Source organism: Chelonia mydas, chromosome 21, assembly GCF_015237465.2.
Source record: "Chelonia mydas isolate rCheMyd1 chromosome 21, rCheMyd1.pri.v2, whole genome shotgun sequence".
Lineage (NCBI taxonomy): Eukaryota > Metazoa > Chordata > Testudines > Cheloniidae > Chelonia > Chelonia mydas.
Window position 1 is genome coordinate 7,118,934 of NC_051261.2, and position 14,244 is coordinate 7,133,177.

General features: G+C 49.0%; 1 protein-coding gene across 6 annotated transcripts in view; it reads right to left on the bottom strand.

The window, feature by feature from the left end:
* Positions 1-849: 849 nt before the first annotated feature.
* Positions 850-14,244, bottom strand: part of TMCC2 (transmembrane and coiled-coil domain family 2) — an 88,854-nt gene continuing 75,459 nt past the window's right edge. For all 6 annotated transcript variants that reach the window (XM_037885376.2, XM_043533335.1, XM_027827480.3 and 3 more), the window contains one exon: positions 850-12,697. In XM_037885376.2, the coding sequence (XP_037741304.1) occupies positions 12,386-12,697 (312 nt within the window). In that variant the 3' untranslated portion in view covers positions 850-12,385. The remainder of the gene's footprint in view (positions 12,698-14,244) is intronic.

The following is a 14,244-nucleotide window of genomic DNA, read 5'->3' on the forward strand; positions in this document are numbered from 1 at the left end:
GCAACCAGCCCCTCCAGCAGAGCGGCCCCGAACAACACGCTGGGTCTTTCATTCAGTACTGGCTCCAAGGGATGAGTGTAGCTAGCTGCCCTTTATTGCAGCTCCTTGGGGCGGGGGGCAGGGGGCGGGGGGGGGTTAAACTAAGTCACCCCACTATGAGGGACCCCGGATTTGCTAGAGCCTGACAGTGGTTTCTTCTTTCCACACCATGGCATGTTCTAGTGTAGACAAGGTGCTGGTGTTTTGTTACTTGTTGTAAGTCTAGAGGCCATGGTGCAAAACTTGGAAAGAAAACTGGAAGAGGTAACTCAGGTTAGACAAGGCCTAAGGAACTCTGCTACTGCAGGGATCAGCAGCGTATGCAGGCGCAGCTAGGCCAGACTGCCAGTGTATTTAGCTTGGCAGCCCTGCCAGCCTTACATTGGCCTCCGTGTTCTTAGCCTTCCTTCTGGGTGAAAATCAACCCAGTGTAGAAGCCAGCCCAAGATATGAGCAGCTCTGGAGTTCCCACTTACACTGTTCATTAGTAGCTCACCGTTTCCTTGCATGCCCCTGTCTGTCTGTACCCATCTGTTGTCTCAGGCCTGCTTCTTAGATTGGAAAGTCTTTGGGGCAGGGACCAGCTTTTTGTTCTAGATTTATACAGTGCCTAGCACAATGGGGGGCTTGGTCCACACCTAGGTGCTAGCTCAATACAAATAAATAAAATAATGAATGTAAGTGCTCCAAACTGGTTTTAAATAGGGCTCGGTGCCTAGCCTCTCGGCACGGGGTGAATTTCAACCGCACTAAAAGCGCTTAGGTCCAATTTTTCAACAGAAAATGAAAACCAAAGGGCCAAGGGAGCTCTTTTTAGAGATTTCAGACTTTGAAAGTTTATTCAGTTTTTTTACAGCTATTTAATGGCATAAAATCTGAACATGGTACAGACACAGAGCCCCTCACCACTTGCTCCTTGTCAACGATTCTTTTCGGCCGACGGGGCAAGGCGTGCTGAGCAGCCCAGCAGCAGGTGCCCGGTTCCACAGACCAGAACAGGGAAACCGAACAGGGGAGGGAATGAGGTGGGGGAGGAATTCCATGCCGCGCTCCAGCAACAGCCTGAAGATAAGATGAAAAAACTTCCGATCGTGTGTCAGCCGCACAGAAATCACACACAGCAGAAACGCAAATGCTCTAAGATGCACCCAACTCCACCTCCCAGGGATGTCGTATAAAGGACCAGATCCTCAGCTGGTGTAAACCGGCACAGTGTAACTTCAGTGGCGCGGATTTGCACCAGCTGAGGAGCTGGCCTGAGGCCGACACTCTGGAAGCTCTGCCCAGGGCTGGAGGACAGGGGTTACTGTGTTCATCGGGCCACCTTGCTGGGGCTGTGCTGTGGGGAGGCATTTGCCCCTCTCAGCTTCACACCTCTATTCTTGCATACCCTGTAGGCAGCTGCTGCCCACTTCCCCTCCTTCAAGGGCCCCCTCTTGTCTTCTTTGCCCCCCTCCACACTGCTCTCCTCACCTCCAACCTCTTCCCATTGCCCTGGGTTTGGTCTGCATTGCAGCATGAGCTCTTGGGGGCAGGCGCCATGCCCTTGGTATACATCCTCTGTCATGCCCCCAGCCTCCGTACACGTGTTCATTAGCCAGGCTATAGTCCCTAGCTGCGAATCAAGTAGAAAACGTGAGCTCCGGGAGACCGGCCCAGGGTAGGAAGTCATCCTGCACCCTCGAGGGGATGAAAGGCCTCCAGGGTACACTGCTCCATAGACACACGCCAGGAGGGACGCGTTGGGGGTGTGCTGGGTAACACATGCAGAGGTGCTGGCTGCCCACTCGGGCCCAACAATGGAAGGGCAGCGCAAGCCTGGGGGTAGACCCTTTCCAGTTGGTGTCTAACCATTCGTCTGCTCTCAGTCGAACACAGAAAATTGACAGCCCCTCCCCGGGGCCTTCGCGAGAGCGACTCCACCCAGAGAGCCAGCTTCTCGGCTGGTGTAAAGCCGTGCAGGGCCACTAAAGCTGTTGGAGTCAGCAACGCGCCATTAAAACCAATGCAGCGGTGCTGATTTACACCAGCCAATGAGTGCCAGGAGGCCACGGTTGCACAAAGGGAACCCATCACGCTCAGAGAGCAAATTAACCCCAGGCGGGATTGGCCTCCCCGCTGAGCTGGAGCCATCTCACCATCCCTTTGGCTGGCTGGGCATGAAAGTTCTCCAGTGGGGAGGGAAGGAATCGCATCTGGAGCCCACTTGCCAACTCTCCACTGCCCTCCTCAAGCTGATTTCACATACAAGCAGCCTGGTAGGGAGAGGTCCTGCCCACGCACAACGCCCACCAGCACTCACAGCTACAGCACCTGCCCCAGGCACAGCAAGTGACTGCCGCCCCCCCAAGATTTGTAACTTGAGAGCCAGCCTGATTTGCTTCTCCAGCAATGGGAAGGGAGTGGGGAGCCCCTCATCACCTGATTTCCCTCTTCGGCCACAGGATCAGGCTGGGAGTGGGGGGGGAAGCTTGCCAGTCACTCCTTCTGGTAACGGATATGGAGGCAACTCACTGTCTACTCTTCCACTCTGGCCATAGGCTGGAAGGGAAGAGGGCAGCAAGGAACAGGGGCCAGTTCACCCTCCAAGCCAGCAATGCCATCAGCTTGGTTTGAAACATCAGGCCCCAAATCCCTGGTCTTGTTTGCTCAGCTGCTATTTCAGATTGCTTCGGTACCTTTCTAGGTCAGTGCAGGCAGCTGAAATCCAAGCTGGGATTTGGCTACCTTATCGCTTTCCAGTGGTTAAGAAATAGCACAGGATCCCATAGCAGCTGAGCACCAAAACAGACCCAGCCTGTTGGATCTCTGCTCCTGCACGTGTGCAAAGGGGAACGTGGGCAGAGGCTCTGGCTGATTATGAACATGCGCCCCCGCGATCCAGCCAACAACCTGTGAGGTTTATCCTCAGTGCAACATAAAAAGCTCTTAAACGCAGTTAACCAGGATGGCACCTGGTCGGCCTTTCAGCAAGTTTTCAAAGTTTTCAAAGAGATGTTAAGAGTAACAAGAAGGGTTTCTTCAGGTATGTTGGCAACAAGAAGAAAGCCAAGGAAAGTGTGGGCCCCTTACTGAAAGAGGGAAGCAACCTAGTGACAGAGGATGTGGAAAAAGCTAATGTGCTCAATGCTTTTTTTGCCTCTGTCTTCACGAACAAGGTCAGCTCCCAGACTGCTGCGCTGGGCAACACAGCATGGGGAGTAGCTGGCCAGCCCTCTGTGGAGAAAGAAGTGGTTCGTGACTATTTAGAAAAGCTGGACGTGCACAAATCCATGGGGCCGGATGCGTTGCATCCGAGAGTGCTAAAGGAGTTGGCGGCTGTGATTGCAGAGCCATTGGCCATTATCTTTGAAAACTCATGGCGATCGGGGGAAGTCCCGGACGACTGGAAAAAGGATAATGTAGTGCCCATCTTTAAAAAAGGGAAGGAGGAGGATCCTAGGAACTACAGGCCAGTCAGCCTCACCTCAGTCCCCGGAAAAATCATGGAGCAGGTCCTCAAGGAATCAATTCTGAAGCACTTACACGAGAGGAAAGTGATCAGGAACAGTCAGCATGGATTCACCAAGGGAAGGTCATGCCTGACTAATCTAATTGCCTTCTATGATGAGATTACTGGTTCTGTGGATGAAGGGAAAGCAGTGGATGTATTGTTTCTTGACTTTAGCAAAGCTTTTGACACGGTCTCCACAGTATTCTTGTCAGCAAGTTAAAGAAGTATGGGCTGGATGAATGCACTATAAGGTGGGTAGAAAGTTGGCTAGATTGTCAGGCTCAACGGGTAGTGATCAATGGCTCCATGTCTAGATGGCAGCCGGTATCAAGTGGAGTGCCCCAAGGGTCGGTCCTGGGGCCGGTTTTGTTCAATATCTTCATAAATGATCTGGAGGATGGTGTGGATTGCACTCTCAGCAAATTTGCAGATGATACTAAACTAGGAGGAGTGGTAGATACGGTGGCAGGTAGGGATAGGATACAGAGGGACCTAGACAAATTGGAGGACTGGGCCAAAAGAAATCTGATGAGGTTCAACAAGGATAAGTGCAGGGTCCTGCACTTAGGACGGAAGAATCCAATGCACCGCTACAGACTAGGGACCGAATGGCTAGGCAGCAGTTCTGCGGAAAAGGACCTAGGGGTGACAGTGGATGAGAAGCTGGATATGAGTCAACAGTGTGCCCTTGTTGCCAAGAAGGCCAATGGCATTTTGGGCTATATAAGCAGGGGCATAGCCAGCAGATCGAGGGACGTGATCGTTCCCCTCTATTCGACATTGGTGAGGCCTCATCTGGAGTACTGTGTCCAGTTTTGGGCCCCACACTACAAGAAGGATGTGGAAAAACTGGAGAGAGTCCAGCGAAGGGCAACAAAAATGATTAGGGGTCTGGAACACATGACTTATGAGGAGAGGCTGAGGGAACTGGGATTGTTTAGTCTGTGGAAGAGAAGAATGAGGGGGGATTTGATCGCTGCTTTCAACTACCTGAGAGGTGATTCCGAAGAGGATGGTTCTAGACTATTCTCAGTGGTAGAAGATGACAGGACAAGGAGTAATGGTCTCAAGTTGCAGTGGGGGAGGTTTAGGTTGGATATTAGGAAAAACTTTTTCACTAGGAGGTGGTGAAACACTGGAATGCGTTACCTAGGGAGATGGTAGAATCTCCTTCCTTAGAAGTTTTTAAGGTCAGGCTTGACAAAGCCCTGGCTGGGATGATTTAATTGGGGATTGGTCCTGCTTTGAGCAGGGGGTTGGACTAGATGACTTCCTGAGGTTCCTTCCAACCCTGATATTCTATGACTCTATGATTCTGGTAACAAGGAAGGGAATAATCCCTGAAGAACCATAGCAAAACCTTCACTCAAGTTCATCCTCCGAAGGTATAAAATGGCAGTCCCGCAGCATGTGGGAGGCAGCTTTGCTAAACCAGAAGCCCCACGGTCCACAGAGAATGGCAAATGACACCTTCAGCGTGTCTCTTCCCGCACACCTCCATCCGTCCTTTGAAATATTTTCTCACGCTTTTCCTTCCTTCCTTTCTTTTTTTGCTTTATCTTTTGGAAAACGCTCTCATCATAGGATATATATTTTTAAAGTACTTTCCAATTTCACAAAATCTTTTCGTTTCATTTCGTTGGTTGGTTGGTTTTTACACATTTATTGGAAAAAGTTAACAAACAAAACCAAAAATAAATAGTAGCAAGATGAAATCGAAGCTTCCCATGCATGGAAGTGCTGATGGGAAAGAGACAGTATAGGGCAGAGAGAGGTACAAGTGTCAAGCAACGACAATAAATACAGCCACACACGGCATCAGAAAGGGTCATGGTGCGAGGGGAGTCGTGCCTCTTTCAGGGATGAGCAGCAAGGCTCGGGTCCTGATGATGCCTGCCCCTGTTTAAGCCTGAGTAGTTCCCATTGACTTCACCTGGGATTTTCAAAAGGACCTAAAAGAGTGAAGTTCTTGTCTCAGATGACGGGCCAGATTTTCAAAGGTGCAGGTAGGCGCCTACTGGAACTTACAAAAAAGCCTCAGTAGCTTAGAAATCAATGGGTGTTCGGCAGTTATCTCAAACAGACACTTTTGCAAACCACACTAGATGCCTATCCGCGTCTTTAGGCACCTGAAAATCTGGCCCCAAGCTCTTGGGGTAGGGCCTGTCTTTTCTTATGTATTTGGACTGCACCCAGCACACTGGGGTCCTGCCTATGAGCAGGGCCCTTAGGTGAACTGCAATGCAAATACATGATAAATAATAATCATGAAAAGTGCCTACTGCTGATGGAAATTCAATGGTGGGGGGGGGGGTGCTAACGTCTCTGGAAATCACAGCTTTCAGCGGGACTCCTCACGGAAGTAAAGCTACTCATGTGCCTGCGTGGTTGTAGGCTCGGGACCCTTCTGTCCTTGCTGCTCTGTGGCATTTGTGCGGCAGTCACACGGATGATCAAGCTGAGCAGGGATGGGTTTGTGCACCTCAGTATTGGTAAACCCTGCGGTTCATTCATTGCACTGTTGAAGTCCCTAGCACTAAACATACGATTCATGATATTTTTTGGTTTAATGTTTTCAGGTCTGATGCTGCAAATGATAACTAGCTGGCACGGGGTCTGTTCCATTGGCAGGAGGCCTTCCAGTGACTTCAATGGGCTTTGGAGCAGGACCATTGTGATTATTACCATGAGCTTGCAAGCTTGATGAGATCATCATGGTAATAACACTAAGCATGATGCTACCTAGCAGTTGTTTGGCAGGATCAGGCTCTTAGGGTGAAATTCACCCCTGTTCATAAAGGCTACAAACCACCTAATGCCATGATTTAAACCCTATTTTGAGGCTCTGAATAATGCCTCAACCTTGTGCTGGGGGGAATTTCACCCTTTGTTCTCCAAAGAACACTGTCAGATGACAAATAGAAATGATAAAAAAACAACAACAAAAGAGCAAATTCCTCATCCACGTCATTAACGATCCCCCCCAGGAGAATCACTTCTGAAACCATTTTTTTACACGCTAAATGGCTTTTTGCCATTTACACAGTCGTTCACTTTTTGCATTTGACTCCTCTTGCACAATGGAACCACAGTGGTCAGTTTAAACTGTTGGGGTTTTTTTTAGTCAGTTTCAATTCCTGGCTGTGAGGTTGGGTTGCAAAAACTGCAGGAAACTTTTAAGTCCTGCACAAAAAATCTGTTCTGGTAGAAATCACAAGCAAATCCAGGAAACATTTCTGTAAAACTTGAAACAAAATCTAAATTTGGGGGCTGAAACTCCCCGCCAGTGTCCCCGAGACAGAATATTTGTGGAGTCTCAGGCCCAGATCCTGCAAAAACTTAGGCGTGTGCCTAATTATATTCATGTAAGTTGTCCCATTAAGGTCAGTAGGAACAACTGAGTACAGTTACCTGTGTGCCAGGGTCGGGGCCACAGTCATTGAAGAACAGGGACATAAAACTGCCCCATAATATCTGTTAAAATCATTTTTAATATTTCAAAAGTTCTCTGCAATTTTTCCTAAAATAACCCATCTCCCCACCCTGGCAAATAACTGCAGCTCTTGCAGAACAAAATCAAGGCAAATATGCCCTGAAAATCCAGTGGACTGAGAGTCTGACACTGCCCTGATGTGTGACCATGGGCATGACAGTTGCCACGCTCTGTGCCTCTGTTTCCCCTCCCATCCTTTGTCTATTTAGATCATAAGCTCTCTGAGGCCAGCACTGTCCCTCATTATGGGTATGTACAGCACCTAGCACCATGGGGTCCTGATCTCAGTTGGTTGTTACCATAATACATATAATGATATATTATAAAACAGACAGTGATAGGGAGTAGTACTACCCCTTTAAGCGACAGTCTGGAGTTTACAGCCAAGACAGTCTGGGCACAATCAAGGAGCACCCTGCCCCACCCTTGTGGCTTGGCTACATAAACAGGAAAAGGCAGCAGCTGGGCTGCTAAGAAAGAGAGGATCAGTAGCTATGTTGTCTGCTGCAGATCCCCAGGTCACTAGGCTGTCATGGGTCCTAGAAACTTTGCTATTTCCGCATGTAAGTCTGGTTGCCCTGAAGTAAGGGTCTTATGATTGTGTTTAAGTGGTTCCTCCCTGATTTGGTGTCTCGGGAAAAGGGAGAAAGCCTGCCTCCCTCCTACAACATTAAGGGTATGTCTGTGCTCCAGCCACTTCTGGTGCTGCTGCTGAAGTGTAGACTGTGTCTACACTGGGGGTTAGGATGACCTAACAGGTGCTCAGCGCTGTGACATTTTTCACAGCTCTGCATTGTGTAGCTTGTTTGACCTAACTTTTAAGTGTGGACTAGGACCTCTGGTGATGGGGGGTGGGGGTGATTTGGAGGCTTTCTTAAAAGGCCTTTTTTTTTTGTTAGTCTGGTTTTGGCCTCCCCCCATTCTTGAATCCTATGCAGACCTGAGAAGATCTGTTTGCTCAAAACAGCTGTGGCTTGTCCTTTAAAAAGTGCTTAGAGATAGAGAGGGAAACCTGTCAGCCAAATGAAACTTGGGAAGCTCTACAGTGCAGCCTGATCACTACCACCAGGTTAGCAACCCTTCCACTCCATCTACTGCACCTCTTTGCCTTCTATGGCGTGTCTGACGCTTAGATGGGAAGAGCCAGTGGTCAGCAATTGCCCATATCTCCATAAGGGAGAGCACAGGGCCTGATTCTGATTTTATACTGTTGTAAATTAGGAGCAGTCAGCGGACAAGTGTGGTGTAAGAGGAGATTTAGCCCCAGCCACCCAAGATGGTGCCTTGCATCTTGTCATAATTTGCACTTGAGTGGCACTTCCCCCTCACTTGGCGTGGATGTAAATGATGAGACACAGGGCAGGGCAGGGCAAGGGCGAATCAGGCCCTACGCTTCCAAAGTCTAATGTCCACTACATTTTGCATTCAAAACTTCCTCCCTTTATTTATCAACATGTCCAATCCCAGATTTAGTTCAGCCTCTAAATGCTGCCGATGGTGTGTGTGAGGCACCTCTGCCAGCCACCTGAACGGTTGTCACCAAGTCTTTGAAACCCAATTCCCCCAGAGAAACAACCAGCCATTAAAATGCAGGAGAAGCAAGATCCTCTTCTGTTTCTGCTACAGTGTGGGCAGGAGCAGCAGAGCTATACTTTGACTCAGGTGGGCCTGGCTGCTGAGGAGAAGTGGGTTTGGAGGGTAGCTTGGGAGTCCGCCTTGGAGTAGTTGTGCCTGTTCCCTGCTTTATAGCTCTGGTGCAGCTCATAATGCAGGAGACAAGGGGCGTAGCTGTGTGGAAGCAGTCAGAGACCACAGTGATCTGTGAACCACTGGTCCAGGTAGTAACACTGTCCCTGCAGCCTGTACAATGATGCTGACAGTGAGCGGATTAGGGATGGACAATGCTTTTAGAACGGTAGACAGGCAGAGAGATCCCACAGATTCCCATCCATTGGGCAGCAGGAGAGTGGCTGATTGCAGGGAAATGCCTCATGCTCTGTCAGAGTTCTAGCTGCAGGAGGAGAGGATCAGGTCAACATGTGGGTCCTGAGGCACCAGGGAAATAGAGGGAATGGCTTATTGAGAAGGGGAGGAAACTTAATGGAGGGGTTAAAGGGCCCCTCTTCCTCTCCTTGCTCCTGGTGGAGCACACGTGACCGTGGCAGCAATAACTGGTGCTGCAGCCTAACTGAGACCCGACCCAGGAGTTAGTGGTCATCTCTGAAGAAGGGATGGTCCCCGCTTATCACCTTGCAGACCATGATCGCAAACTGGTTTTGCGCATGTAAAGAGCTGCTTGAGGGGTGGCATGGTCCAGGGGGTAGGACATTGACCTAGGATGCAGGAAACCTGGTTTCTATTACCTGGTGTGTCTCCTATTTAAACTGTAAGCTCTTTGGGGCAGGGACTTTCTTACTACATGCCAGTTTAGCACCCAGCACAATGGCGCCTGGACCTTGATTTGGGGCCTCTAGGTGTTACTGAAATAAAACAAAAATACCTTTGCAACGTCTTATTTACACTAGAGTGAAAAAACAATCAGGCCTGCTGAAAGGAGCTCAACCTTTTGTCTAATTAATCAGACCCCCTGCCTACTCCAGACTGGATGCTCCGTTGAAGTCCGTGGAGCTACCCCAGTGAAAGGGGAACCAGAACCTTGATTATTAGGCCCCAGTGCATGAAAGCATTTAAAGCATGTGCTTAGGACTGCCCTTCTCCAGGACAGCACTTAAGGGTGTGTTTAAATCCTACAGACTTCAAAGAGACTTTAGCAAGTGTTTAAAGTTGAGCATCTGCTTACGTGCTGTCCTGAAGCAGGACACTTTCCTGAACCTGGGCCATAAGTTGTAGCCATTTGGAATTATCAGTGTATTAAGATTTCTGCCCCTCGGGTCTGAGAATATCAAACCTGGTGTCAATACATAAATTAGCTCGTCGTTTCCAACAGAATCCGAGTTTCCTTGGATAACTGATAAAATCAGGAATGTTAACTCTAGCTAAATCCTTACAAAAATACAAAATAAATAGGTCTACAGAAGAGAGGTTGGGGCTCACATCCTCCCAGTCTCCAAGAAGGCTCAGAGCATTGCTCGTACATTTCATGTGAGCTTTTCCAACAGAGGTCTCTGCATATACGGCTGATCATTCTGAAGAGCAGTCCCCACCACCTAACACCAAAGCCGAACATGGTGGGGTGTTATTTCAGGCGTGCCCCCTCCCACTGCCCAAATGTTCTAGGTCCAGCTCTTAACCAGGGGTGCCCAACTCTAATGGACGCTCGAGGTTCCTGGACCCAGTTCCAGGTGCTGGTATGAGTGGCAGAAATGCAGGAGCCAAGCTTAGGTGTCCATATTTGATAAGTGGACACCCCACATGTGTTCATCCTTCATAACCGGCACGGAAAAAGGCAAAAGGATGTCGGAGTTTTTGAAGGGGCATTTGCAAATGTCTTGCAGGAAGGATTGCCATGAGGAGGGAAGCAAGCTATCAGCTAAAGAACTCCTGGGGTCTGATTCTCCACCGCGTTACACCCTGTGCCGCCCTTCCCACGCTACATCAGAACAGGAACGTTCCACACCTACGCTGCACAGATGTGTCTGCACAACATGGGGGGAATCAGGCCCGATGCTTCCTCCTCCCAGTCCATCCACCCTCTAGTCATTTATTCTTTATCATGCATCCATTCTGGCAAAGGTGCAAGGATTATACACAGACCAAGATCTGGAATGGGAAATGCAAGCATGTCCTTTATCAGCCATGCTTCTTGCATATCGTTTGCAACAACCCTTGAATAACTGACCTTTGCATCATACAAATGGGATCCTTGCACTTCTGCCTATAGGAGCAATCCTAGCTAGGATTCATTGGTCAATGAAGTTAGACCAGGAATGAATTTCCTGGCTAGATCTTTACACTCCAAAGTCACAGCATATCCCCAGTGTTCAGCTGAGAAACCAAAAGATAGCATGGAGGAGCCCATACCACCTTCTAGGTGTCAAAGCCCAAGAAACAAGGGGAGAGACAATGCAGGCCGTTTTCCTTTAACTGACAAAGGTGACTGACTGTTCACCGAATTAGGACAATCCCTCCTTCCAAGCACTCAATCCTGCATTCCGTGCCACACCACCACATCCACTGACTTCTTTAGTACACCACGAGCACCTGTAGAAGTTTTGGCTGTGTCAGGAAAGCAGGAATGAGCCTCAAAGATACGAAAGGCCAAATTCTCTGTGACTGTAAACGGGAGCTAAACCCAATTGCAACAGGAGAGGATGTGATTGTGTGTGTGTGTATGTATACATACACACACGCACATAAATATGAAACCATTCAAGAAACTTTTGAGACAACATGCTCTGTCTTCTTTAGCAACATGGAGGCTGTGATAGCAGCTGCATTTTACCCCCACGCTTGATTCACAAATGGAAACAGAACCTCGAAATAAATTAAAACATGCGCACAACACTTTGCGTAGATCGTAAATTTCATAGGTGCAATGTTGGAAGGTCCACGTGTCCCTGAAGAGATCAAACGAAAGCCAAAGTAGGAAAAAAACTAACGCCAACCCACTGTGTTTCACCTGTGCCAGAAGTGTATGTATTTTCTGATCAGAACCAGAACTGGTATCCGCTGGCCATACGCCAATGATCAGCTGTGCAAAGGAAGCCATCCTAATAATAAATAGCAACCCCAATTCTGTGTTCAGCTTGTCAGCTGTTTGGTAACAATGGGAATGAACATGCGTCTGGTCTGGAGAAGCTGGTGTGATGTGTACATTCTGCTTCATCAAATATGTAAGCTCTCCCGGGAGCAGAAACATTAGAATATTCACTTTGAGCTCCACTTCTTCCTTTTGCTATTGATTTCTTTATTGCATCCCAGGTATGAGCTTTTCACCAGCCTTGTCTTTAAGAAAAAACCTCTCCTCTCGCTAGAGAAAGTTTCCCGGTGGCTGGGTTCAAAGGCAAACTCTGCTCTGGATACAAAGCTTTTAAATTACAGTCCCGGTGGCGGCTGGCATGTAAAGAAAGCCTCGTGCCCAGAGACTATTATGATAATGTCATTAAAAACAAACAAACCAACCAAGAACATGCCAGTTACAGGCTTCTTCCAAACTCTCCATCGCTCTCCCCATCCTCAACTCCCAGGGCTTCGCGGAGGAGTGAACAATTCTGGCGCAACAGCCCATGCTCCTGGCCACAATGAGGATGCAGGATGTGAATACGGATGGGTGCAGGGGGTGGGAAACCAGGCTGAACCGAATGAATGAAGACATTTTATGGAAGGCTCCAGTTTCTCCCCCACCCGCCAATCCCTTTCCTGTTTTCTCAGTAGGAAAATGGAATGCTGCCCCCAGGGAATCAGCTGGGGAGCAAAACATGCGCCAGGAAGTAAGCGATGGAGTCCCAGTGCTTCCAGAGGAGGAAGAGGAAGAGGAGCAGCAGGGTGGTGCTGAGGATGCGCATGCGGGTCTTCATGAGGGGCGTGATGAAGTTGGCGATGGTGGAGACGAAGACGAGCAGCACTGCCATGAGGGCCAGGATGACGTTGATGAATTTGCCTAGCAGGGCCCGGGCATTGGCGTTCTCCACCCCTTCCAGCTGCACCACCTGCTGCTGCTGCTGCTGGAGCTCCAGCTTGGTGACGCGGGTGAGGCACGACTCCACCGCTTCCTGCAGAGGTAGACGTGAACCACGGTTAGTTTGGCCGCAGGGTAGGACACCACAGCGTAGCGGCTACACTGTGTGGCAGAGAGTGCTGTCTGGTGGTTAGAACCAGGACTCCTGAGTTCTGTGCCTGTCTCTGTGAGGAAGGGAAGGCTGGTGGGTTAGAGCTGGGGACTGGGGAGCCAGGACTCCTGGGTTCCGTGCCTGTCTCCATGAGGGAGGGGAGGTTGGTAGGGTAGAGCCAGGGACTGGGGAGCCAGGATGCCTGGGTTCGGTATCCAACTCAGTGAGGAAGTGTAGGTCAGAGTGCAGCACTCCTTGTTTCTGTTCCTGGCTGTGACACTTTGGGACAAGATGCTTAAACAATGCTGGGTGCCTCAGTACACCCACCCGGAATAGGGGAGTGTTATTCACCTACCTAAGGTAGGTTGCAAAAAGAAAAGGAGTACTTGTGGCACCTTAGAGACTAACCAATTTATATGCTCAAATAAATTGGTTAGTCTCTAAGATGCCACAAGTCCTCCTTTTCTTTTTGCGAATACAGACTAACACGGCTGTTACTCTGAAACCTAAGGTAGGTTGTCAGGCTCAATTAACATTTGCAAAGTGCTTTGAGATCTGCTGATTTATCGCTGTGCAAAGTAGGGTTATTATTAGGGTTCTGCCCTGATAATCTTGTACCATTGAAAGTATCACTCCGAAGAGCCTTACAATGAAGGCGTACGATAGTCAGAAAGAAGCAAGTTGCAAAGACTCCATTTTGGGATCCCTGGTTGACGGGACTCTTGTGCACATGGCACAAAACTTTCCTCAAAACTTTCCCCACCTGCATCCAAGCGAACCCGCTATTCTGAGCGTTAGACAGAGGTATCAGAGCAAGGGGAAGTATATAGTATGCACAATGCATTGGGGAGCGGGGGCAGAGATACAGCTATATCTGCCCACACTTGCCTGGTGAAGAAGGTACAATGCATGTAAGGAAAGCACAGAGTTTTTCCATTACTTTGCAGAGTTGCATTTTGCTTGGTTTGTTCTTAATTCACTTGAAATGTATTTGCTTCCCTTCCACGATACATGTGCTATTTTTTCCAAAGGGCGAATAAAACCTGAGCATCAAATATAGTCAATTCCACTGGGAAGTTCCCCCAATTGCCACGTGAGGGCAGAACAGTCCCCTGCAGACTGTGCTGAACAGCGACAGTCAAATCCACCCACTGGGGGTCTCTGATAAATGGCCCGTATATTATTGACACCCAAAACGTGACAATGCAAAGGGCGGTGTGATGTGACAGTCCTAACGGAGCACTTCTGATCAGTCCCAACAGTACTGGGTGCAATACAAAAACCCCGACAGGTAGACAGACGGATTGACAGAGACATAGATTTCAATGGTCTAGCTGGTGCTGTCCATAAGACCCCAGCAGCCCCGTTTTCAGAGGTGCTCCAGAGAGACGTGGCAGCTGAGCACCTCTGGAAACCAGAACAAAGCAGGGAGCTGGCATCTGCTCCCATAGGTTTTAAGAGGAATGTTGTATGTAAGACATGAGAGGTAA